Here is a 27988-nt window from a genome sequence, read left to right on the forward strand (position 1 = left end):
TGGTTCAAGAAAACCAACCTTTTACGACAGGCCTTTCCAACACAATAATGGTAACACGTTTCTCTCCACCAAAGAATTCAGTTATTCTGAAGAAACCTCCACATACTGTTCCTTCTCCTTAAAATAATAAAACAATTTCCTAACATCTCTAAATTGTCTGAAAGAAAAGGATTTTTCCGGCTCATCAAACAAACGCAGGTACCAATAGGCTAAAGCAGAAGAACTCACCCGATTCCTCCAATCGTCTAAGCTTGGCTATGGAAGTAAATAGGACAGCCTATAAACTTGGCTATAGCAGCCTATAAACCCATGATAGAGAAGTATGATACACAAAAATAAGAGTAAATTATATACAAAACTTTCTTCTTCTTTTTAAAAAAGCATCATGTATATAAAATTATTAGTTTCTTAGGCTTTTATAAATAAGCTATGATATAATGTTTTAGAGTTTAAATTAACTAAATCTGCATGGTTGATTCCACCCTTGGCAGTATTTGTGAAACTGATCCAAGTTTGCATGCATCACGAGGGAAATTGCAGTTATCAACCCTGCAGTAACTCAGTCATTCTTGTACACTAGTGTTGGGTACTCTGGACTCCACATGTTATACTTCACATATTCCTCGATTTCATCCTGCAACTCCCAAAAAGAAGCACCCATAACTTAGTAAAATATAGATAGTAGATACCTAAATACTTGAATTTGATGATAAATGAGAGAGAAATACTTTTTGAACTTAATGATTCGTAAATATATGCAAAACTTTCAGCTCAATTCACATTAGGCTAAGGGAACATCAATGCATTTAAATAAAGTCTAAACCAAATCTGATGATTACCGAAAAAACAATGGAATCCAGAGAAATAAGTAGTCAAAACTCAACCAAAATTCTGAAAAGAAGGATATGAAAAGCTCACGAGACTCAACCATGACACTAATCCGAGATTGTTAATTATGATTAGTAGTCTAAATAGGTGCATTAATATTAGGGAAAAGTATTTCTCCTATCAAGGGTGAAGTTATCTTCTGCCCCAAAATGGCATTGTTTTAAAAAAAAAAATATAGAGCATTCTTGGAATTTTGCTTCTCTCTTGCAAGATGAATTTTCCAAAATGCCATGCATTTTTTTCCCCAAACCCTGAAAGGCTGTCATTTTGGTGTTGAAGGAGATAACTTTGTAATCCGTGACAGGAGAAACACGGAGATGATTTAAATTCATATGTTAATAGATGCATGTGAATATATTATTATATGGTTTTTTGCAGTAAATTTGAGCATAGAGACATTTAATGCAGAAGACTCTTGTTAAGATCCCAAATGCAAAATTCCCCTTATTATTAGTTAGACCCATCTGTTCTCAATTCTAATAACTCTAAAAAAAATAGCTGAAAGAAAGTCAAAATGCAGACAATATAGTTACGGATTTATTTTGGTGACATATAAGCCCAGTCTGACAGACAGCAAACAATTCTGTCCAGAAACTAGCGTGTTATATATAATTCCAACCATATCATAGTAAAGATTACAATGCAATGTAGTCCTACAGTTATTATATATATATATATGGGGACACTTTTTCTGCAGCGGCTGTAGACAGCTGCTATCTGCAGCTGACACAGAAAAGTGGACCCCACAGCTTTTCTTAAAAAAAAAAACAGGATACGGACCCATATCCTAGAATCCGTATCCTGGCTTGCTGTATGTGCAGCAGCTGCAGAAATGATTTTGCCTATATATATATATATCTTATTCCCAAGCAAACAAAACTTACATCACTAAGTTTGCAAAGCTCTCGAGCATCCATTCCGTGATATCCTTCAGCTAGATCCTCCTCCACAGCTTCTTTTATAACAGCTGCAGCTACCTCCTTCGTAATATCTCGAATTCTGCAAATATGTATTCGTTTTGAAAAAGATGCTACTCCTTTCATACTATCTCTTATAGCCTACAGAGAGCAAAGAAAAGCTAATTTATACCTGGATATTGAAGGGAAAATAATCCCTTTGAGGACCTCCTCTTCAGTCATATATGCTGCTAGACTTCAGTTTCCAGTGATCAAGCAGTCGAAAAATAAAATCAATATTGGGTATTAAGGTAATATTTCAAATTTAAGACAGAATTTTAGCATGAACAATCTGATGCACAAATTAATAGTTATGCATGACATGACAACAGTGATGTTATTATGCCTAAATCAATCTTTTATCACAATTCTCAAGCTTGAAAAAAAAATCATTGAATTTCAAATCTAATCTGGCCATACACGTGCCTTCACCTAATAGCTTAAACTTTTGGAATAGTTGGTTCTTAATATGGTATTAAAGCTTATATGACCATGTGATATAATGTTTGATCCTTAACGGCTCAATGCTTTGGAATAAAAGTTAAATTTCAGCACAAGATTAGTGGGTGTTTGTAGTGTCCATGCTTCAAACCCAAAGAGACTAGTGTGAGGATGCATGTTAAATATAAAACCAATCATGTGCCTTCATTCAAACGCTTAAGCTTTAAGGGGAGTTGGTTCATGACATGATATCGAAATCTCAATTACCAAGTGATTAGGAGTTTGACCCTTGCTGCCCCTAATCTTTTAAATAGAAGTTTAATCTCAGCACAAAACAAGGTTGGCATGTGCACGATAGGATGGGTATATGCATTGTCCAACTTCAAGCTTAAAGACTCTTATGCTAGGGATCGTGTTAGAAATATACAAAACATTCATGTAACTTTACCTATAACTTCAGCTTTTTGGATAGTTACTTCTTGAAAAATGGAAAATTACTTCTGGTGACCTCAAATTGAAGGGGAACCCTAGCACAACAATTGGTGTTGTCGCCCTGGGATATGGAGGTCACAAGTTCGATTCATGTAATCAGTTCTTTGCAAATGCAAGATAAGGATGCTTACTGTAGACTCACAATGGATCTAACCATATACTAGAACCTACGCATCGTGGGAGTTTTATAGCAACAAGTTGTCCTTTTTATAACAGCTCAATGGTTCAATTTAGTTTTTAGCACAAACAAAATATTTATTTTTCAGCTTAAAGTCCATTTTGGATTCACAATAGCAGTATTTTGCAGAAATTATTGAAACTAGCAAAGCATACCGCTCGGCAGCAGCTTGTAGCATGCCATCAGAGATGATTCTAGAGCCTGACAAAAGAGTTCCTAGCCCAATGCTGGAATAAAAAGGTAAATAAAAAAGAAAATGAACTGTATGCAATAAAATATCATAACTTAGATTAAATCATGTTCATATGTTAAACTACCAACTAACCCTGGAAACAGGTACATGTTGTTTCCCTGGTTGCAGTGGCCAGTACGACCATTTCCTGCATAATAACAGAAAATTGCAGTTGTAAGTCCCCCTTAGATGAGACAGAAAAGAAAATGATAAAAAAAGAAACTTTTGCAGTAAACTAGTACTTAGCCAAGGTAAAGATGATTTTCATACTTCATGCACATGGTAGAACAAATATTTATTTTAACAAGTTAAAATAAAGTACAAGCCTATAAGGCTTGATTTATACTGGAAGAAACATGGACTATATTCAGAATATGAAGGGTAGTGAAAAAAGTGAGAAAAAGAAAAGCTGGCTTCATCCATACTAGCTGTGGTCAGCTTAATAAGTTGAAAGACTGTATTGACATTATTATATCCTATGAATTAAGGGTGGTATAGATCATACTTTCTGTATTTAGATAGTAGATATCAGTTAACATCTGTTTTTGATTTGTTTCCTTTTATTAAGGGATGTAATTTTTTGACTCAGTCATTGTACATGGATGAAGATTGCTTCAACATTCCAGGAAACTCGTCTCGTGCTACAGAAATTTGGAATGCAAGTCACCTCTTTCTGTAGATTGAGAGTGCCATTTTCCTTTTCCAGGAAGTTGTTAAGATGAAGGAGATCTTAGATGCACACCAGATTTGTCCACCATTTTCCTTCACTTATTCTCAATGTATTAAGCAGTGGGAGCTGGGCATGGTTAAAAAAAAAAGGGGCTTTTTTCTCTGAGCTAGAACAGCTGAATCTTAATTTAGAATATAGTTAATAATACTGAATATATGCGTAATGTAAAAGGCGTAAGGTTACATAAAGCACAACATATTAATAAACAATATGTGTGTGCCTTTACGAAATTTGAATTCCCTACTATTAAAGAGAGAAAAGAAAGGATACTGCTATATTAAGAACAGTAATATTAGAATATCTAGAAAATATCGTATAATATCTTGATTATATCTTAAAGTAGTTTAGAGTATCCTAAACGATCTCTTAAAAATAGTTTCCCAATTTCATTATATTTCATGATTTCTTTCTTTTTATTTTAAGAGTTGCTATTTAGTACATAAATAGGGCTTAGAACTTTATCTTTTATATATCGTTATTACGCAGAAGAGAATATTATTCCGTCTGTATTATCTCCTTTTCTTCCTTCCCTCCATACCATAATCCCTATAATTTCAAAATCTGTCTGTATGACGTGTTTGTGGACAATCATCATGATTTTTAAATTTTCAGTAAGCAATAAGCAAAATTATTATATTATCACTTTTTATGTAAAGGACCGCTACACTAGACGATAAAGATTTGATATATGAAGATAGCCAATGGGGGATTCGTAAACTTATACCGAGATCCACATTACTGAATGGACTTCCACTTGCAAATATAACGTTGTCACCCAAAATGGAGAATGCTTCTTCAGGGGTGCATTCAGCTGTCGAAAAATGGGGGTAAGTGATACACAAACTATTATGAATCCATGTTGTCCACTGCCACAGCACATACCAATCAAGAAATATAAAGAAGATGAAAATATCCAAACCATTCTTTGTTGGATTTGACATGGCAAATATGGCCGGTCTTGTCGATGTTGAACCCTTAAGGGCCTCTAATACCTAGGGAACATGATGTCATCATCAAAGGAAACAAAGTTAACAAAATTATGTCTATGAAAGCATAAATTAAAATGAAATTTTTCCTTTGAAATTTTTAAAGCAAATCTCTGATTTATCTTATCAGCAAAATCTACAGCCAAAAGATCATTTACTAGAGTTTAAAATTTAGAGGCAAGTTGGTACAAAAATGAAATGAGATAGAGATACTATGAAAGGGATGAAGATTTGAAAAGCTCAACAAAGCCACCCCAACATTGACCCACAGATCGATAGAAGCACTATTAAACAGAAAATACATTTAATACTTTAGGGGAATATTCTTCCCCTTTCAAGGTTTTTACTTTCATACAAACATGGAATCCTCAATCTCATATTGGATGGCGAAGTGTGTTATGAGGTATGAAAGGCTAAATAAAACTATCATAAATACTACTGTAGTCTCAAGAAAAATTGATTTTCAAATAAACTCTCTTATAACACACTACACAATCTCACTAGTATAAACCTAAGTAACGGGACTCTTTCTATTTTTTATTGTTTTTATAGAAAAAGAAATTTTATTAAGGAAGAATAGAATAGTACAAAGAAAGAGATTAAGTCATGTAACAGGACATGCCAATCTCTGTGCACGTCAAACAAAGAAACACCTCTACAGAGAACATGTGCAGAACACCAAGACAAGATAATAGAACAACCCTGTCCCACATAAAGATGGAGTTCCCTTCAAAATCCTGGCAATTCTTTCCAGCCAAAGGCACCAAAGAACAGCAAAGACAGAGCACTGCCACATTATCTTAGCTTCTTTACGAAACCCAAAATCTCCAAATTTATAAGGAAAAACTGACGGAGATCATTACATTCCCCAGAGAAAACTTAAATTGCACATATAAGAAAATCATGAACATGATTGCCAACTAAAAAATTCAAAAATTTGTAAATATACATAACTCCTTCCAACGTCAATAGATAGAAGCCATATTAATTCAATTATCTTACACAACCAAATAAGCAATGTATGCAATGAATATAGTCAAATCAAAGCATCAGACGTTAATACCTCTTTTGAGAACAATCCTCCAACAGCAGATAATCCTAGGAGGACATCAGGCTTCACTTGCTTGACCTGTTACCAAAGTTCAGCAAGGATGTATGAAGTAATTGGAGAGCTTCCTTATACTATATTTTTCTCTCAGAGTTTACTTTAAGTCATAGAGGATTCCTTATCTTCCAAACTTTATGTAAATTCTTCTCTTCATCTTATTTCAATCAAGATATAAAAAGAGGAAACTAATACGTGTTTGAGTGTGTGTCTGTTCATGTAAGTAATGCACAGAGAAGCCAGAGAAACTTATTCAGTTATGTTAAGAATTATAGTTTAGGATTCGTGAAGGAAAAGAGAGAAAGACACCTCAAGTTAATAAACAGAAAATACTATCAATGGATATAATGTTGTGCAATACCTTAACCTAATACTTACATTACTAATTAGATCTAGTATTATTAGTATAAGCCCAAACCCACTAACAATAAGACTAAAACCTATTAAAATAAGGAAACAGATTACGAAATATATTCTAAAGAATATAAATGTATCTTAAATATTCTATAATGGGGCATATAAAAGTTTTTCTATAAGAATTTCTCTCAGGTATAATACTGCATTTGAAAAATATTAAGAAAAGAAATTTTATTATAAAATGGTTAAAAGTTAGAGATTCCTATGATAAATTGTTAACATGCAATCTAACAAGTATTCAGGATTCTTTATTCTTCAATCTTTAGGCATCTAAGGTGAGTCATGATACATCATGGCAGATCATCATCTATATTATATTCAAATGCTAAGAAATTTTCAGTAGAAAATTGAGAAAAAAAACCACATCAGTGATTTTTTATTTTTTTTTCAATTTTGGTCTAGATCACATTATGACTTTTCATAATTCATATTAGTATCTAAAGCAAAATTTTCACAAACCACTTCCACAAGGCTTGCTCCTTCCCTCAGTCCTTGGCGACCCATTTCTTTCAAATTTCTTGCAAAAGGAAGGGCATCTGGATCAATATTTTCACGCCCTTCTGTTATTAACCCCTGTATTCGCAAAAACATTGGGAATATTGAATATCACTTGAAGATCAGAACATTTAGAAATAATCATTAGTATGGCATAAAATTCATCCTCAAACGATGAGTTTGCATGGTCACCACAAATTACAAAAACAAATAATTATATTATAAATAAAATTAAAGCCATCACAAATCTAACTTCAGTTGAAATTATTGCAGTTCATATATTTTGAGATCTTCAACAGTACTAAAAAGTGTAAGTGAATCATGAAATATCAAAACTGGACTCTGAAACAAGGTCAGTGTGGAAAACAATAGAACTATTTTCATCATAATGAAAAGCACAAGGTTCATACATACAAAATATCAATTTTGGCTAGTGAGCCTGTAAAACACAAAATACTTATCATGCAGCAAAACTGAATACTTAAGCAGTTAAATAGGCCATCCATATGATAAATCAGCTTAAGCATTAAAACATGCAATGTATTCAATCAGGGTAAGTCATTTGTTTAGACTGTGAACCAACAAAAGAGAAAGGAAGAGGGAGGCTAACTTCGACAATAAAATTCAACATTCAATCTGGCTGAGCATTAATACAAAACCTAAAAGAATCCATATTTACCTATAATAAATACAGATCACCGATAGAATTCCTTCTTTGTTCATAATTAAATGTGATGTAAGACAAAAGAACAATGCCCTAACTGTCCAAGATACTAATATGGTTCTTACCAACTCATTACTTCTTTTACCTGTAATGATGATTTATGATCTTATTACAGTGGAAAGAATTATATGCTAAGCTGTTCATGAGTCTCCAACAGCGTACTCAGACATAAAGCATATGGCTCAAACCATTTATATAAGTTGCAACCAAGTTGCATAGATACATCCATATGGATACGACACAGGGATGAGGAAAACTTTGGAAAGCTATAATGTATTAAACTCATTTTATAAAAAAATGAAAATAGACAATATACATTTATTTTAAAAATGACCAAAGTTTAACAAATTCAAATGTTGTATTTGTTTGAGTGTTTGAATCCATTTTGCCATATTATGATATCATTCAAGGAAAAAAAAAAAAATTAAATGTTTTAAACCTTTTGTGGAGTTTTAAAATGTTTAAAAAGATATTTCTAAAACTCCGCAATGTATTTCGTATCAATGCTTCATATATTGCAGCTAGACAAGGTTATAACGGTAAACCCCCAAAAGTAAATATACAAATATTCAATTAAATATAAAATAAGTAAAAAGTTATCCTTCCTATCAGAAATAAAATGTAATTATTTCACGCTTACCAAAAAAAAAATGTAATTATTTCACAGAACTAAACTAGATCTAATGAGGACTTAAAGCTATACAATACCTTTGCATCAACAACCCAAAATTGACTCTTGGCACTCTCAAAGGCTGCTTCATTATTACCCAACATCCTTGCCATTGTTTTTCTTACTGCATTAAGAACCCCAATGCCAGCACTGCAATAGTACAAATATAACCAAAGGTACAAATCAATGTCCTGAATATAATGTCCTTAGTTCTGCTGGATTCAACACAGAATTTCAATTGAAACAATTATTCCACTCAAATCTTTCATTAAAACCAAACTAAATCAATGGCGCTTTTCAATTAAATCAAGAATCACACAAGAAAATGTGCAAACATCTACCATACAAGATTGCGTAATGAATAGATAATAAAATTATTTTGATAAAGGAACCAATTAATATGTTACTAAGAAATTTAATGGTTGTATGGTTTAAACTTAGACCCAAGAGGGCAGGATGCCAACCAGGCCACGGCAACTACTCATGCGAATAAGTGGAGTCATGAAATTTCCCAGGCCACAGCTTGATTGGAGAAGGTGTCGCGGAGCAATCGACAATGGAGGTGGAAGGAATAAAGGCACCACCGCTGTATGGACAGATTTGGTGACCACCTTGGGGTCTCGTGGTAGAAGTGGAGGTCGTGGAGGCAAAGGAAGTTAAGGGGGTTGTCAAGGCCATCTTCAATGAACTTATTGTAAACAATCAGAACATACTCAAGAGACATGTGATTCCCTTCAAGGGTTCCCAAAGTAAACTGTCAATGTTAGTCTAAATCAGGTCAATTAGAAGAGAAGATCCGATATCTTATCTAGAAAGCAGCCTTTTGCTATTTCTATGACAGAGTTCCAGGAGTATCTCTAATTTAAGGCAATCAAACGACTCCACCCTCTAGTGCCACCATTGCTCGGTAATCATATAGCTTGTGTCTCATACCAATAATCCAAATTCTAGGATTCTTGATTCCGGTGCTTTTTATCATGTAGCTGATAATAGATCACATTTTACTTCTCTCTATATACCTGATTTTTCCCTTTCTGTCGCACAAGCAAATGACTCAAAAGTCACTCCCAAGGCATTGGTCATGTTTCACCCATTGTATGTGTCATTAAAATGTCTTATTCATACCTATATATTCTTTTAATTTGATCTTCCTAAGTAAGCTTACTCACCCTCTTAATTGTTCAGTAACCTTTGAATCTAATTCCATTGTCATACAAAATCGTTGTATGAAACAAACAATTAGCAAAGCACATCAGTCACATGGACTTTACCATCTCAAGTCAAACGCTTCGGTGGTGTGCTGCTTTTGTTTCTACCAGTCTTCCTCATTAGTGTTTAGTTCATCTCAACTTGTCAAGCTCCAGAAAATGATTGAGTCTTGCAAAATTAGAGTCTTTAAGTTATGAGTCGTGCAAACTTGGGAAGCATGTTCGAGCTTCACTTGAAAAGAGAAAACTAAAATATTATTGCTTTCTTAATTGTTCATGTACAAAGGGATGCAATATATATATATATATATATATATATATATATATATATATATATAAATATAAATATAAAGAGAGAGAGAGAGAGAGAGACACTAGTGGGTGTAAAGGAATAAACTCAAATAAAAAATAAGGAAACAAATAATTACACATACTTCCCCTCAAACTGATAAATGAATGTTTATCATTCTCAGCTTACTCGAAAGTTCTTGAAATTCATCAACAAAAGCATATTCTTGATTTGTTTAAAGAAGCAAGAAAACTTAAGTGTAAACCTTCCAGTACTCCAATTGAGTAAATTCACAAACTAGGAAGCGAAGAAGAGTTGACAGAGGACAATATCAATGATTTGTGGCAATATTGATATATCTGACTCATACTCGAAGTTAAGGGCCCTAGACGAGGAAGCTTAGTCGATATTATAGCAGACCCATTAGTAGGCTTAGAGTCAAAAGAAGAACCTAGAGCAGTGAGTTTAGACGAGAGTATGAGAGATTCATCTGGCAAGCAGGCATCCATTGTGACGGCCCTGCAACTCTCTTCACCCCTAACATTGTGAAAAAATCAAAAAGAGAAGTAATTTAAACTTACCAAGAGATTCATCTGGCAAGCAGGCATCCATTGTGAATCTCACGCACAGAGAAGAGTCATGCATGGAGGCGTGTGAGAGCTTTGGTAAGAGTAGACTTTCGGTGGGTGGCCAATCCGGACAGCATGACGCCATTTATAGGTTGTCACAGATGAAAAGCCGCAAGAAAAGTGGCGATGTCACACGCTGGTGACAAGGCGGTGGTAGTTTCATTAGCATATAAGAGGATTCATGCATGAAGGCACGTGAGAGCTTTGCTAAGCTTCCAGTGGGTGGCCAATCTTGATGGTGTGACGCCGTCCGTGGATCGCTTAAGATGAAAAGACGGAAGACAAGTGGCCAGACAAAATCTGAAAACACAACTAAGGCTTGAATGCACGTGTGGAGTCGTGTGGGCCTTTTTTGTCGATTGTGAAACTACTGTAGATCAATAAATCGGAGAATTTTGAGATGAACTTGGTTCAAAAGGTCCTCGAAAAAAAAATTCAACGACAGTAACTCGAGATTGTCAGAAAAGGATTCCGCACTCGAGAAGGCGGCTGCAGAAGCATGAGGCTCTTAGGTCAAAATCTCTAATGCCAACTTGAAAAGAGAAAACTAAAATATTATGTACAAAGGGGTACAATATATAGAAATAGAGAGACAAATGGGTTTAAAAGAATAAACCCAAATACTAAAAATAAGGAAACAAATTTACAAAAATAAAAAATAAAAAATAAGGAAACAAATAATCACATATACTTTCCATATGGACAACAACTTCCTTTCTGAATCAGGTTAAGAGTTAAACAAAGTCTCTTATTTATGTCATTCATTTGATAGGTCTTAGTCATGTCTCTACTCCTCCAGATAATTTGAGCTTATTTTACGATATTATACAATATCTTCTACATATTTTAACCCTTCCCCCAAGTTAAAGCTTACTAAGCTTTAAGTTTGTTACAAATAAACCCTTTAAAATGGAAAAATAACCAAACACTATAATTTGGGCTCCATAAGACATGGCTGAAAAGAAAAACCAAGGATGGTGGAGACGATAAAGAGATGAGCATTGCTAGAATGACGACACAAGAAGAACTAAAACTCCTCCTCTAAGTTCATCAAGAACAACATATGGAAGCTACAAAGCACAAGAAAACTTAGGAGACCAAATATGAAAATTGATTTTTGGGCTGGTGTGCATTGGAGCCATGATTGTTGGCATGACTTATTAGTGAAATAGAAGAAATTACCATCGATATGATTCACTATGAGAGGCTGGTATAAATCACAACCAATTCATTCGTCATTATATGAGTGCCAAGATGACAAGGCCGAACTACATCTGGTAAAAAGATCATGGCCAGACTGCATATGTAGAACAAAGTTTGACAGGTCGGGTACAAGGTTAAACCAGGCTCGGTTGCATCAGGGACAAAGAACGATGTGCCAAGCTCCATCCGGAGCAAGGATCAACAAAGGCAAGCTGCAACTGGGACAAAGTTTTATAGGGGCAGAAAACAATTGAGACCAAGTCCAACGGGACCAAAATGCAAATGGAAAAAGTCTAGTGGAGCAAGACTGCAATCGAGGACAAAATGCGTAGGGGTCAAATTGCATCTTGTAAATTTCTCCCCCTCAATACTATTTGGCATTAGAAAAGAGATAAATGAGTGGATAAATTGTAAGAGAGGACATTGTATTGAGAGTGACGACAAGGACAGATGGACTTATAGCGATCGGAAAAAAGGTCCTAGGCACCACCACGCATGGAAGATAGGATGGCTAGGCAGAAACGCACAAAGCATAGCGAGTATGGGGTCGCACGCAAAGGTCTCTAGCCACGAAACTAGCATGGGTCACCCAAATGGGAAGAGATGAACCATATTGTTGGGTCAACGACTAGAAAGGATGTTGAAAATATTCTAACAATGGCGGACAACGTTGGAGGTGGTCCAAGAAGCTATGGAGGGTTTCTCAAAGCCACTTTATCTATGTAATAAGTTTGGCGCATGTTAGAGAAGTCTAATAAAAAACCATTAAAGTGGCCCTTAGTTAACAACTTAAGCTTTTAGGCGAGATGGTTATTTAATATGATATCAGAGACAAAGATCAAGAGTTCGAACCTCACAGCACCCCAACTGTAGAACTTCTTAATACAAGTAGGTGGGCCTGTGCATTATCCATCCTCTAAGCCCAATGGGCTCTTGTGTGAGGGGATGTGTTAGAGAAGTCGAATATAAAACCATTAAAATAACCTTCACTTAATAGCTTAAGCTTTTAGGGGAGATGATTGTTTAACAATGCATATGATTTGTATGCTTCATCTTGTGGAAAAGTGTTGGAAAGTATAAGTTATTTAGGGTTAATATCTCCTATTTAAGGTTTGTAACTTTGTATATGTGTTGTTAATAATTAGGATTTGATTATTATTATTTTCCTAGTTTTCTTGTTTCCTAGTTTCCTGATATTAGAGATTGTAAATAATGTATATATATTTTGTAAGGAAACAATTCAACCCAAAAACTTAAGTTGTTAGGTGAGGTTACAATAATAATTTTTATTTTTATATTATATTTCTCAAACATGCCCTCTCACACAAGAGATCACTGGGCTTAAAGTGTGGACAATGCATCAGGACCCGCCTATCTATACTAAGAAACTTCACAATATTAATTATTTATTAATAGAATAAGAGCGGGGAAGATCGAACTCGCGATCACTTGGTCACATAAGCTGTTACATGTAAAGAACTAAATTAACCCAAAAGCTTAACTTGTTAGGTGAAGCTACATTAATAATTTTTACATTATATTTCTCTATCATATTCAATCTCGCTGACGATGTCTTCAAGCAATTCAAAAATATTTTCTCATTTCAAGTGAAATAATAATGATGTTAAGAGATATTTTCTATACATTCTAACATGCCTTTTTTATTTTGGAATTATCGGAATTGTGTTATGAGAAAAAAAAAAATTTGAGCTCAATTCATAAATGCTGGGCTATCCTTTGACAAGACATGATAACTAACTAACCTTCCAGCACCAGCAACAACAATCTTTTGCTTAGGGAAGTCAATCATTGGCCTTCCTTGCGCTCTTACAGCACCTAGAAGTCCAGCAATTGCAACACCTGCTGTTCCCTGTGCGGAGAATTTCCATCTATACATAAGTAGCTATGGATATAACATCGATAACAATTCAGATTAGTTGCAACATTAAGAAAGTGAAATAATCACCATAGTTCTTTAGAATATGCTTTAAGGATTTTCCACTTCAAAAATTTCAAATTATAGTATAACTCATTTATAATCTAGTTGATCATAAAATTTGAAATATAAATAGTTGGAGAAAATTGAGTCTTTGGTTCTCTCAAACCTTGGCTTTAAGAACTTAAAGATGTAGATTAGGAGATAACATTAATAATAGAAGCAGAGTAAGCGTAGCAGTTTTCTCTTTTCAAAGCATGTAATCATTTTACTTGAGAAGACAAGAGGAAAGAACCAACCATTGCATAAATAAGGAGAGTATACGCTATGAAACATGGCGAGATGCTAGACATGAAATATCTCTTATAGCAATTAAATGAGAAGCCCAGATACTAAGGCTAGAAGCCAAGTGATTTCTTTTGTAAAAACTAGGTGCAACAGAAACAACAAGGGCATGGCAATATCTTTTGTTTATATCATAAGTCTCATGACCCAGTTTTTCCTAATAAAATAACTGATGATGCATGGGTACTCCCAAATGGTTGCCATAACCTACAGAGTTTGTATCCAGTACTGGTACTTGTTAGCTACATAGATATATACCCAATACTTGTTTCTTTGTTTTTCTTTTCAAATTTCTATATCAAATACCTTTGGCTACATATTGTTAAAGCATTGCAATGAGCCAATATCACTCAAGTACAAGCCAATGTGTGTAATATACGAAGTTTTGTTACTATGTTGTTTGGTTTGCTGCTAAAAATGAAACGAACTGGTACATCATTCATTCAAATCTTGTGCCCTCTTTAGGCATTTTTGTTTAACTAGGACATTTTATGGAGTTTATTAAAAAATTGTAGTTAGAATGGAATATTACAAAAACGGTATATATCTTAACTTCAATTATTATTTTCTTGTTATATTTCTATATAACATATGTTCTCATACCTACCTTGGGATGACACATGAATGGTTTCATATTATAACTTTAAGACATCCCCTCCCCTGATACAAGGCTTGAAGTGTGGATAATGTCCAGGTTCGTGCTGAATTTCCTTTTACTAATTAGAAGAACGGGGTGGCAAGGCTCTTGTCACGAGCCAACTATCAAAGACACATAAATGATTTTTATTACCTCTCTAACAGTTAGGAACGGCGGAATAGCCAGAAATTTTGGAGGAACTAATATATTTAGAGCTTTGTGAAGCAAAAGAAGGAGCGGTAAGGTTTTAAGATGTTAAATATTTGCAGTAGTTAGCTGTATCGGATAGGTGCAAAGTGCAAGGAATTTTACCAACAAGTTTATGTCAGCCAACAATTTCTAAGATAGAGAGGTTTATCTGCTATATTTAAAGAGATTTGAAAGGATTTAATAATTTGATTTAAATGGTTTTCATTTATTAAGAAATCATACCTTGTTGTGCATATAAATCAAAAAGGGTTATAATTCATTTTTATTTTGATAAAACGAATTCCTTTCAGCACATAAATGGTTCTTAAAGGCAGTAATGGTTTTAAGACAGATACTAACTTACATCTTGCCATATGAGTAATACGTAGTTTGTTTTTAAGTTCTGACACATGCCTCTCCTACCATTTTTCTCCTTACTTATTAACTACTTATAAATTATAAATTTCTGCTTTAATGAGAGATAAGATATTGCGACTAACACTCAATTCAGTTCTCAAGAGCTAGAGAACATAAATCAGTTAACGACTGAGTAAACCCCCAATTTAGTCCTCAAAAAATTTGGTACATCAAATGATAATTTTCTGTCATGGAATAACATCAAATTGGTCCAATAATTGTAACTTTTGCACTATTTTGATGTTAAAAAATTATTATTCAAGGACCAAATTGGTCTAACAATCTTTTGAGGACTAAATTGATGTTATAAAAATCTTTTGATAACTGTAAAACCCAAAACCTTAAGGTATTAGGTGAAGGCTTTTTTTAATGGTTTATATTATTCTCAAACACACCCCCTCACGCAAGAGCCTTTTGGGCTTGAAACGTGGATATTGCATAAGCCCAATTTTTTTCTTTTCTTTTTTTGATTTACCTTATGCTTATTTAATTCCAAAAATGGGGGCGGTGAGGATAGAACTCATGACCTTATGGTCACTGAAGCTCTGATACCATGTAAAGAACTAATTCAACCCAAAAGCTTAAACTGTTGGGCGATGGTCTTTTTAATAGTTTATATTATTCTCTAACAATAACCATAATGGAGATTTACTCTAAAAATAATAGGGTGAAATAATTATAGCAATTGTAAGAGTCAATTTTGTGCAGTTAGTTATTTGGTTAATATTTTTATGTTATTAAAATGAGTTCCTCTACCAAAAAAATAAATAAATAAATAAATAAAGAAAAGTTAGTTGCATATAACACGTGAATGTTAAAAAACCACCTGACCTAAAAGCTTACATAATTCTAATTCAGTCCCACCCTCCCAACATGCACACAGAAGAGACATAATCCAACGAGGCCTAAAACATGGCTATCTATTACAGTGAAAAATTAAATCACTACTAGTCTAGTACTGTAAACAGAAATTAATAGCACCTAAGAAGCAAGCATAAGACTTTGGATCATTTGGTCAGTTAGAGCTTATTGAAGAGTCTCTTGAACTTAAAGCTTAAGATGTAAATGTTCTGAAACAGCTGACAAAGGTTTGGCAGAGTCCTTAATTTTTTGATCTAGTTGTAGATAAGCTAACAAAAGATATCCGAGACGAGGTGCAATGGTTTTTTCTTATTGCAAATAACATTGTTCTTACCGATGAGATCAGAGTTAGTGTTAACACTAATAGAATTATGGAGAAGCACATTGAAATCTAAGGATGTACATTTAAGTAGGATGTTAGAAATATATAAAACCATTAATGTAGCCTCATCCAATAGCTTAAACTTTTGGGTTGAATTGATTCTTTACATGGTATCAAAGCTTCGGTGTCACGAGTTCGATCCTCACCACCCCCCACTTTCTCTTGTGAAATTTCTTAGCACAGTTAAGTGGGTCTGTGCATTCTTCACCATTCATGCCCAGTGGGCTATCGTGTGAGGAGCCGTGTTAGAGATATATAAAACCATTAATGTAACCTCACCCAATAGCTTAAGTTTTTGGGTTGAATTGGTTCTTTACATAGAAGTATGATTGAATACATGGAGTGAGATTGCCACGACAAGAGTAGTTGATCAAGAATTTGTGAATGTGCTAGGATAAGAGGTATCCAAGAAAGATACATTTAGATACCTGGGATCAATCTTGCAAAGACGGGGATAGATTAACGAGGATGTAAGCCATAGAATCAAAGCAGGTTGAAAGAAATGACAAAGTGCATCGGGATTTTTGCGTGATCCTAAAATCCTTCTTACAATAAAAGGAAAATTTTATAGAACAGGGGTAAGGGCTGCAAAGCTATACGGAGCTGAATATTGCTACCAAAGAAACATGTACATAAAATGGGAGTAACCAAAAGGAAAATGTTAAAGTGAATGTGTTGTCATACAAGGATGCATATGATAAAAAATGAAGATATTTGACGAAAAGTTGTAGTACATGGGGAGAAAAGAAAAGATAACATAGATCGAGATGGTTTGAATAATTTGTGAAAGACCTTTAGATGCTTTAGTAAGAAAATGAGTTTGGTACCGAGAGCATGCCACAAAAAAGGGAAGAGATCGGCCGGAACTTACTTGGGAAAAGTTGCAAAACAAGACTTACGGAATAAGAAATAGATTGGCATGCAATTTGTCTTAGGAATGAGTGGAGAAAAGCTATTAACATTGTAGAGGGGAAGAATTTGTGCTATTAACATTTTATTTTTCTCCTCCTCCTCCTCCTCCTCCTCTCTCTCTCTCTTTCTCTCTCTGAAAAAATTGATTTTTTTTCAATTTTTCTATATTTTTCGTTATTTATTTATTATAATATTATTTTTTCTAAGTTATTATTTATTTTTCCTTAGTATGTTCTTGCTTTTATATAGGTTCATCGACTACCAACCTCATCTAGTTTGGCATAAAAGTAATGCTGGTGTTGCATAATATGATCAATGGTTTTTATAACTCTTAACACAGTTACAAATTAATCTTGCAGTGTCATAGTTATGATTATGGAAAGGGATACAAAAACACCTACATTTGAAATTCCCAAATACAAATAACAATTAACAACATTTCCTGAGTAGCACTCTGTAAAACAAATCACATGATACGATCCTATACAAAAATTTTACCTGCACATCATCATTGAACATTCTGTAAGTATTTCTATACCGTTGTAATAACTTAAATGCCCATTTGCTTTGGAAATCTTCAAACTGTGTTAGCACAAAAAATCATTAGTCTTATAATAGAAAAATATGGACCCTATGAATAAAATGCAAATGAATTCAAACTGCTATTGTATTTTAAACCACACTGTTAATACCTGCACAATGACATTTGGCCAGCGAGTAAAGACAGCCTCCATAAATTCATCTACAACAGCAAGATAGTCATCCCCATCAAGACGATGTTGCTGCAACCCCAGATCTGACAAGAAAGAATAAACCAATCATGTTTCATAGAGTGAAGTCAACTAATTTAGAAAAAAGCTTAAGATGAAAGCTGATGACCATCATCAATGTAAGAGAAACAACGATGGGCATAAACAATAGTGTTCTTTTGGTCCATTGAGTGAGTTACACAACAGGAATTGTTGATATTAAACCAATCATGGGATTCTAGCAAATAGCCTTAAACATTTGGGTGAGCTGATTTTTAACTTGTTATTAGAACCTTTGCGACAAAGCGATCGCGAGCTCGATCCTTGCCTGAGTTGCCTCTTCCTTTCTTTTAAATAAAGAATTTCAGTACAAGGTAATGGACCTGTGCACTGTTCATGTTACAAGCCCAAAAAGCTCTAGGGTGAGGGAGCATGTTAGAGATATAAAACCATTTATAGGCCTCTACCTAATAGTTTAAGTTTTTGAAAAAGTTGGCGTTTGACAGGAGTAAAACATATAATTGATGAAAAAGTAGTGAAGGACAATATTTTAATGCAACTATGTCACATTGATAGATTCAAAGGTATATAAGAAAGAATTTAAAGAGGCTGTTTCCCTGCGGCCCCTCCTAGAGTATACCCTCAGATAGCATTTCTATCACATCTATTAAGTCCCATATAATATACTTCACTGAATGGAGAAACACTTACACAAGGGATCTTTGAGTAACTTCTCATTGTTAGTACCAACATCAATCATGACAGGAAGTACCTGTTGCGAGAAAAGAATTTTCTCAGATTGAAAAAGACATTTACTATGTACAGCTAAATTTAGAAGAACGACAAAATACATAATAATAATAATAACGATGATGATGATGATGATGTCAAGGGGGGGGACAAATGACATGGTAGAAGGTCAGTGATAGCACTTCTATTGCTATTTCTTATGGTCCAAAGTGATGCCATTGCAAATTGTTAGAACTAGACAAGCTAGCTGAGCAAGAAAGGAACAGTTACAGGACAGAACAAAAGGTGAAATAAACAACCAGAAACCATGACAAAATTATTGTTAAATCAAGCACAAAATAATCAGACTATTGCAATTTGCAAGGGAAGAACCACCTAGCAGAATGAAGGAAAGTTCACCATAAATGACAGTGTCCTTTAAGAAACAAGAAGCAAATTAATGGGTTGGTTAGGAAAAGGCATAGACAAAAGACAATAAGCATTTAAGGAACAGGTTATCTTGATCCAATAAGGTTGTTTAAGCACAATTGATCACAGCATTCATCAAATTGGGATATTTCCTTACAAGCAAATTAAAGATATTAACTTGCATTCATCAAACTGAGCAGTGGCATACCCTTTGAGGATTTATCCCAGCAGCAGCAACATATAGATCAAGCTTCCCAATGGCAATGCCAATTCCTTGAACTCCAAGATCTCCTAGTCCCAGAATTCTGCTCCCATCAGTAACTACAATCATATCAACCTGAAAAGAAAACCAAATGAGAAGTCCCAATTTGATACTTAATCAAGTTAGCATATATTAATATACTATCCAGACACATGGATCATAATTTGGAAACAAATCCAATGAAAGATGAAAATTGAACATCACATTTTTAGTGCAACATGAGATGCTAGTGACAGAATTTTAATCATCCAAAATAGTATAAAAAATAAACCATTCCATGTCTTCATTAATCTATCAAAATATCACAATCAGTACCGTCAGATAAAACAGGAACCAACAATGATACCTTTTTACATTGATAAACGACCTATATGCCAAAAATATTAGCAAACATTTTTTCTCAATGATTCTCTCTTTCAACACATATAATACAGGAATGCTGTCAATTGTTATTGTTGAGAGAGAGAAAAAAGGCATTTGTTGAAAACCGTGTTGCTACTACACAGCAGTACTTACAGGAGTACAGCGATAAATACAAGGATCCTAATGGCCATAATTAAATGATTTGGTTATTCCTATACAATGAACCTAGGCACTATTTACATATTTTCCTATACTCCCCATCAAGCTGATGCATAAAGGTCATATATATAAAACTTACTCGAGGACCCCTCAAAGGCTTAATGAAAACAATCCGTCAGTTGATCTTTGAATTGATAGAGTGGTGATGTCTCCAGATAAGATCTTCTCCCTAATAAAATAGCAATCCATCTCAATGCGTTTTATTCTCTCATGCAACACTAGATTCGAGGCAATATGTAGTGGAGCTTGATTATCATAAATGAGTTTCATATACATATTCTCCCCAAATATGAGCTCACAAATAGTTGATGCTATTTTGCTTCAGCACTTCATCATGCGAGTAATGCAACAACATTTTGTTTCTTACTTTTCCAAGATGTCATATTATCCCCAACGAATACACAATATCTAGAAGTGGTTTTCTATTAGTAGGGAAAACTACCCAATTAGCATATGAGTATCCAACAATCCGAGTTTGACATTTATCTTCATAGATAAGTCCATGTCCTAAAGCTTCTTTAATGTATTTTAGGATATAAATTACTCATCCCAATGTCCTTCGCAAGGAGAAATTACTAGAAAATCATTTTTATATTTAAGTTAACCTTGTAAACAGATAATGCTACATGTATGTAGGAGGAAAAAATTCAACAATGATACTTGATTCCAGAATTAAATGAAATAGATTGGAATAGAAATTAAGCTAAAATCAGAACAAAACTAATTCCAGACCAATTGTCAGACAACAAATGGGTTCAGCAATCAAAAACAATACATGCATTTAAAATCCATTAATACATGTCTGCTAAATTTATACAGGAAATTTCAAATCAGCGCAGGCCTAATTCCAGGTCAATTGTCATAAAGGAATTAAGTTCAGCAGTCAAAACAGTATAGATATTTAAAATTCATTAATACAAATTGAGAATGCAATGACATTCAGGATAGACATAAATAAAAGTTCTTGCTATAAATTTAAACAGGAAACTATGATATGGATAGTTAAGAACCTGCTCAGCTGGCCAATTATAGACCATAGACATCATTTCTCCACGATCCTCAGCACTGAAATACATTCCTCTTGGCCTTCTAAACAGTCCACTATAGTTCTGACATACAAGACCCACCGTTGGAGTATACACTACTGGTGCATATTCCTCAATTTTGGCAATCAAAATCTGACAACGGAAGACATGTAAATGTAATTAAAATCATGCTTTTGATAAAACAGGATTTTTTAGATGCATGAGAGAACATCTTCAATTATTTAGAAAATGCAAGACTTGAAGAAATATACAAAAATAAAAATAAAAAATGATACAACTAAAGTGCATCCAACTCATTATAAGTTATGTGAATTCTGGCCGAAAGAATCCTCTTTGACACAAATGTCAGTCCCAACAACTATAATTTCAATTTTTTATTATCATAATTTCATAATTGGTATTTCATAACAGAGTACAATAGTATTCTAAATGTAGAGATTGGATCTGGGAACGCTTATGTTCATATCTTGAAGCAAAACACATGCAACCATGCTCTGTAATTTCTTTCTCTATAAATAACAAGGGAAAATCTCTTCATGTACATGGTGGTATCAGTTTATCTAAACCGCACTAAAATTAATATAATTAATTGGTTTTAAATTTTTTTCCGAAAAAACCTTCTCTCCTACAATCTAATTGAAATAGCTTATTTTCTTTTTCTTCTTGATAAAATAATATTTCATTCATAGAGAAGAAAAGTACATAAATAGCGGATAAAATTCATCGTATAACATGCATAGTTGCATACTGTTAAGAAAATAAAAAAAATATGCAAGAACATAATGAACTCAGGAGATCTCTCCAATTCATCTGTGATGGAGTCCTGAAGTTTGTGTATAAGCGCAAGAGGGTATGAAACGCCCAAACTAATCAGACAAAGGGTGAAATGGCAACTGCCAACGGCCATAACAGAATTGGGACTGAGTGGGTTGTTATAGAAGATTACACGTAGCAGGCAAGGCAATGAATGGAGAATGGGATGTGGGAGGAAAGGAGAATGGGGAGTTGGTTATAAGGGAAGGCATGTAAGCAGTGGGATCATCAGATAATTGAGTAGTGTGATTTGGTGAAGGGAACTCTATAAGTATGGTTGATTCCCTTGCAGAATGAGCTGGATCATGGAGTCTTTTATCTTTTAATTGCTGCTTAGTTTTACTTCTGTGTAATCTATGATAGAGTCTGCATTTGAATTGTATGACCAATTGCTCTGTTGGGGTGTTGTCAGTCCAGTCATCGTTTTTTAGTAAGGGCTCAGACCCATTTTCAGATCTTAAATACAATTCTCTTCTACAGGTACCATCAATCTGTATATTCCAACACAAACACCCACTCAATCCCGCACAAGAGCCATAGCTCAAGTGGCACCAAGTCCTTTTGAGGCATACTTGAACAAAGGATAGAATCCCATTGAGGTTGCTTTTCCATTTAGTTACCCTCCCCTACCCAAACCATATCCTAGAACAAAAAATAAATAAAGAAAAGAAAGAAAGAAACCTCCCTTCCCTTATACACACACATATTGGTAATGATCTGTAACGTAACTTCTGTATAAAATAGTTTTAGTCAATCCTACCTTGAATTATATGTACTTATCATGCTAATGTTGCACAAAATTTCATAAAATTTAAGCAACTGCAAGTACCCACTACCCTTCAAAAAGATGGAAGAGCTTGCTCTATAGCTCCCAAAAAATCAAAAAATTAATGTGTTGAGGGGTGAAACCAAGACTACTAGCCACGGAACTCTAAAAACAGACAGCAGAAATGTCAATAGACAAAACGTTAAATGGTAGTTGCACCTATAACGTATCATTCAGTATCAATCCTCAATGCAATTTTGTATTCTGTACGTTATAAAGGCCTAGGTGGTTAGTCTTTTTTTGGCACTGGCAGAGATTGACACCTAAAGTCCTAAATCGTTATCAGAGATTATTTCTGCCCAGAATTATTGGTTATCAGAGGAGTTAATAGAAAACTCTGGACTTACCTTATAGTACATAGTCTCATTTCTGTCATGCAAGCGATTAAGTATCCGCCACTTGGCCAGTGAATTAGGATCAGAAGGTCCATCTCTTGCTTGAACTTCAAACCTCTTCAGATCAACCACTATAAACACAAGAATTTGGCAATAGTTAAATTATAAAACAGTATGACACACAGTTCATAAATTACTGACAGAAAAAGTAAAAAATATGTATTAAAAAAAAGAATCAGAATCCTTATTTCTCATCACCAAAGCACGAACTGTCTTTACGCATGTGCAGCCTTTCATTTATGTTTCAGCGGATCATAAAAAATTTGCGGTATAGATGGGTAAATGTATACAATATACTCAGCAACAGCCACTACGGAGTTGTTCTTGCAGAGACTTCAAGAAGCACTATGAAAGGGCAACCTAGTGCTATAAAGCTCCCACTATGCACATAGTCTAGGGAAGGGTACAATGGGTCTATAATAGGCAACTGGCAACCTTACCATGCATTTGCAACAGGCTGATTGCATGAATCGAGCCTGTGACTTCCGGGTCACATGGTGAAATCCAACCATTGTGCCAAGGCTCCCATTCACTTCAAAAAGCATTATTCTAAACAAAAATTGAAAAACAAAACCAAAACAAAAAATCAAAAAACAAAGACAATTGACAGGGATTCCCTTACATCCTAAATTATTAAAAATCTGTAAAGCCAAACTTTCACATTATCCAAAGCTGTAAATATAACATCACCTCATTCTCAACAAACTTATATATTAAAAACTGTTTTTCGTTTCTTTTCTTTTTCATCTGATTCACTATACTTTATAAAGTACCTCCCTTAAGGGTCTCACCCATGAATGCAGGAAGTACCTGTTATCAGTTTTTTCCTTTATTGTTTTTCCATTCCTGGACCTCCAACCCTCCCCAAAACAAAACCGCGCCCAGGCAGTCAGATAACACAAAGAAGATGTAACTGGTTACATCATTTAAAAAAACCAAAGGAGGTTGAGTTTGGTCCCATGACTCCCCAGCAATAGTACTAGAGTTAGTAGTTTGTGTAAAAGAATGGATGAAAAAATGCCCTTCTTTTTTGTTTTTAGGATGAAAAAAAGAATATATTACTGATAGAACGGAGAGAAAGTACATATGGGCAAATGTCTGTTATATTTTAAACTGTTCAAACACCTGAAACAGAAGATATCACAGGGAAAAGCGTTATTATAACATGCAAAAAAGTCATTATTTATTCTCTGAGATACTACAGACCAAACAGATAATTGAAACATTGAAGAAGCCTTAATTTGAATGGTGTAATTCCCATTTAAAGGCAAAATGGACCTCAATCATTAACACCACCACCTACAAAAAATCACTACCAAACAAAACAACATTGATTCCATATGTTGAACATTAGCATGAGACTGAAAAAAAATAAAAACATACTGAAGCGTTCAATCTGTAGGTCAGTAGACATAACATTTGGAGGAAGCAGTCCTCGTAGATCAAGACGATCTCGTTCTGTCATGGAAAAAGCTGTTCCCTAATTTTAAAACACCAAAATCAATATATTACTACGTCAGATTGAAAGTTTATTGGAAATAAAAAAATATCCACCAATGGAAGGAAGAGAAAGTGATTAAAAACTTAATAGCAAAAGCATTCATTCATCTTCTGTCTGGCACTTAAAGACAGACTAGGCAGAAATATCAGAATGAAGAAAAGGGAATTTGCCAGAAATTTCATTTGCATTTTCTAGCAGAACGTAAAATAAGCAGAAGACAAGGATAATTTAGTTATGGACTGTAGCTTCTAAAGAAGAATTTGGAACCAATTTTTACGAAAATTACAGTGCATAGAAGTGCTGGGAACCAGTAAAGGAATTTTATTGGTTGAAAACTTCCAATGAGTAATTAGTCTATGGGGGGGGAAATCATCAAACTGGCATTAGGTTTACTGCCTCTAAAATGAAAAGTATCAAGGAATCCCCATCACATCCCCTGTAAGAAATCAAGAAGTAGCAGATGAATTGAGGATAGCACGAGAAAGCTCAAGAAACTGAGAGAAAAAATTGAAGAACTGAAAGGAAAATGTAAGAGAGGAAAGAAATTGCTGTGTGTTGGAGAGGAAATGATGTACTCAAATCTAATAACAGAAAACAGTATCCCATTTACACAAATGTAACTTGCAGTTACAATAACTAACAAAATAACTAACTAATCCTTACTGACTTTGCTGACTAACTGATTTTCTGGACCGGATACACTAGCCCAATCCATTGGGTCAGTTGGTAAAGCCCACATAATGGTTACGCCCTTGAATAAAGTGAGACTTTTAGACCCTCATCACATCTAACCCCCCTGCACAGCACACCTCGCGCACCAGGTGAGAGTGCTTGCCTCCCACCTAGTAGGGCCCACAAGGGCAAAACTGTTATGACTCACTCTCACTTATCATTGGAGAATCTTCTCCATATATATATATATATATATATATCCCTCTTCAGCCATAGAGCAACACCTTTTGCACACCATTTACAAAAGTTGTTACACTGCTAAAATCACTCCCCATTGTGCCACCGTGCCCAATACTTTTCCCCTTGATTTCAATCCTCCACCTGAGACACGTTCACGGTGACTCTTCATTAAACTTTGGTTCATACCTAGGTCTCATAGATCACTGTTACATTGACATACTACACCCCTTTGAGTGAAACAGATGCATCCCCTTCGCTCAAATAGTTCACTAATTAAGTTTTAACTAACTAATCCTAACTAAACAATCACTGACTTTGACTGACTGACTGAGTAAGTTTTCATCTTAAATGCACGTTGTGATAAAAATATCATATCATGGAGGTGCTGATGGATGTGGAGAATCCAGTAATACCTCACAAAAAGTTAAGAATCTCCGTCACATAAAAGCAACTAACGAATCTCCTTCAAGGATTCATTTGTAGAATGTAGATAATGTAAAGAGGAATTTCAAGTATAGGCAACACGGTGAAAACTGAAAATGTATACTGTAGAGTGTATGTAGTTGTACCTGTTTCCATTAAATAACCCACTCATTGAAGAAAAAAAAATACACCTAAAAAGGGCCCGCGAGAATATACGTTACTTCAAACTAAGTTTTGATACTACATAGAAATTGCATTTTTGTATTAACAAAAATTAAATCCAATCAACCGCATTTTCCCTTGTGTTGGGTGCCCATGGTAGTGGAGAACTATCATTAATAGGCTAAGCAGCAATCCACCACAATAAATAAGTTTGACACTGTATCTCAGCTCAAAATCCTAAGGCATTAGGTTTACGAGTTTGATCAATGTAGGACTTCACAACCGATTGACCATCTTGCCCCGTTTTAATAAAAAATAATCAATTTATCCCTCTTTTCAAACTATATACCAATTTGCATATTTTCTCAAATTATATATCAATCTACCTCCCTTTGACCTACACTTACTCAAGTAAATGACTTACCAAGGACTAGGGTTTGATCAAACAGGAAAAGATTGGTATATAGTATAAGAAGAGGGCCATATTGGTATATAGTTTGAGAAAATGAACAAAGTGGTAAATTAATTTTAAAAGAGGGGTAAAATGACTCACTTGGATTCCCAACACTCTGTGTTAAACAATTCAAATTAAGATTAAACAAACACATATTACAAAAACAAAAACAAAAACAAAAAAGATTAAACAAACACAACATAAGCAACACCATTTTGTGAAAGAAAGGCATAGTATACATCTATATTGCACCGACACCGACACAATGACACGTTAATTCTGAAAAAATGACATATTTCGACACGTTAGGACACGTTTTGATATTAAATAATACTTTTAATATATATAATATAATTTATATTTAATACATATAACAATTCATAATAAGTCATATAACCAATCAAATATTCAAATTCCATAACACAAATATAAAGCAAAAGTAATTTTTCATACCTTGTTAATTTTTTATGTCAAATTCCATAACAGAAAAAAATAACTTATAAATTAATTTTTCATTTTTAGTTAATAAAATAAAATGTAGACCAAAAAAAAAAACGAGTCGGATGTGTGTCGAAACGTTGACCGCGTGTGTCAGGCGTAAAAAAATTTAAAAAACATGTGTCGGTGCTTTCTAGGTATACATAAAGGGAAAACATTTTCTCATGTTGCATGAGAATTCAATTCTCATGTTGTGATCCTTCGATTTACGTGCAAAGCTTTTCTTTTCTTTTTCTTTTTTTAATAAATGTGAGGCCCACCACTACTTGAGTCACATGAGAATTGAATTCTAACCCCATACATAAAAGCAACACAGAATCTACGAAGCCTTAACTAGAGTATAATGACTGAGGCCCCTGTTTGGACAATCTTATTTGAGCTTCTCTATTATAATAAGTACTTGTTTTGATGAACTTAAAAACAGTTTCTGAAACTCACATAAGTTGTTTTAAGCTTATTTTCATGACCCATAAATCGAAGCTTATTTTAGTTATTCAATCCAAACAAACAAGGCCTTAATAAAATCGCACAGTTATTGGCCGCGCATTCCTAATGCTTTTCAATTCTTAAAAAAAAAAAATTAAGCTCATTTTGTATTCAAAACAACTAATAAAAAAAAATTTGAAGAACAAAATTATCCTAAAAATTAATGTAATTAAAGTAGAAGAAAGTGTAGTATACTTTATTGAACCAAGGATCATGTAGAATGTCAAGGCTGCGTTTGTGAACGATGGTGGGGCGGTTGTGTTCCGTTGTGGTGAGAAATCTGGCGCTCACGTGCTGCTTCAGCCGTTTGAGAAGCGACGACGACAGCCTCACGTGCTTCGACAAGATCGCCATTTTTTTTTTTCTGTGAGACGAAGATCTAAGTGTTGTGAACTGAGA

General features: G+C 34.3%; 1 protein-coding gene across 2 annotated transcripts; it reads right to left on the minus strand.

Annotated features, from left to right (window-relative positions):
• Positions 1 to 27985, minus strand: LOC133313206 (NAD-dependent malic enzyme 62 kDa isoform, mitochondrial). 2 transcript variants are annotated; one of them, XM_061514539.1, is made up of 19 exons: positions 27785 to 27985; positions 24537 to 24633; positions 23106 to 23224; positions 21084 to 21251; positions 19438 to 19566; positions 18783 to 18843; positions 18015 to 18118; positions 17821 to 17904; positions 13407 to 13513; positions 8353 to 8464; positions 6885 to 6998; positions 5967 to 6032; positions 4837 to 4909; positions 4642 to 4728; positions 3281 to 3335; positions 3111 to 3182; positions 1978 to 2040; positions 1773 to 1887; positions 1 to 634 (listed from the first exon to the last, which is right to left on the minus strand). In XM_061514539.1, exons 1-19 carry the CDS (start codon positions 27941 to 27943, stop codon positions 560 to 562), a joined length of 1860 nt encoding a protein of 619 aa, XP_061370523.1. In that variant the 5' UTR covers positions 27944 to 27985; the 3' UTR covers positions 1 to 559. The 2 variants fall into 2 exon arrangements, with proteins under 2 accessions (XP_061370523.1, XP_061370524.1); XM_061514540.1 differs by having other exon boundaries at positions 1 to 640.
• Positions 27986 to 27988: the final 3 nt, after the last annotated feature.

This window comes from Gastrolobium bilobum, unplaced genomic scaffold, assembly GCF_033153095.1.
Source record: "Gastrolobium bilobum isolate Gb01-03AN ecotype WA unplaced genomic scaffold, APGP_CSIRO_Gbil_v1 utg24468, whole genome shotgun sequence".
Taxonomy (NCBI): Eukaryota; Viridiplantae; Streptophyta; class Magnoliopsida; order Fabales; family Fabaceae; genus Gastrolobium; species Gastrolobium bilobum.

Excerpts from the sequence above, each read along its gene's own strand:
- LOC133313206 (XM_061514540.1), bottom strand. The coding sequence starts at position 27,943 with ATGGCGATCTTGTCGAAGCACGTGAGGCTGTCGTCGTCGCTTCTCAAA. Across the intron at positions 4,729-4,836 it reads GTCAAATCCAACAAAGAATG|CTGAATGCACCCCTGAAGAA; the intron begins GTTTGGATATTT and ends ATTTTTCGACAG. Across the intron at positions 3,336-4,641 it reads ATTCAGTAATGTGGATCTCG|GAAATGGTCGTACTGGCCAC; the intron begins GTATAAGTTTAC and ends GTTATTATGCAG.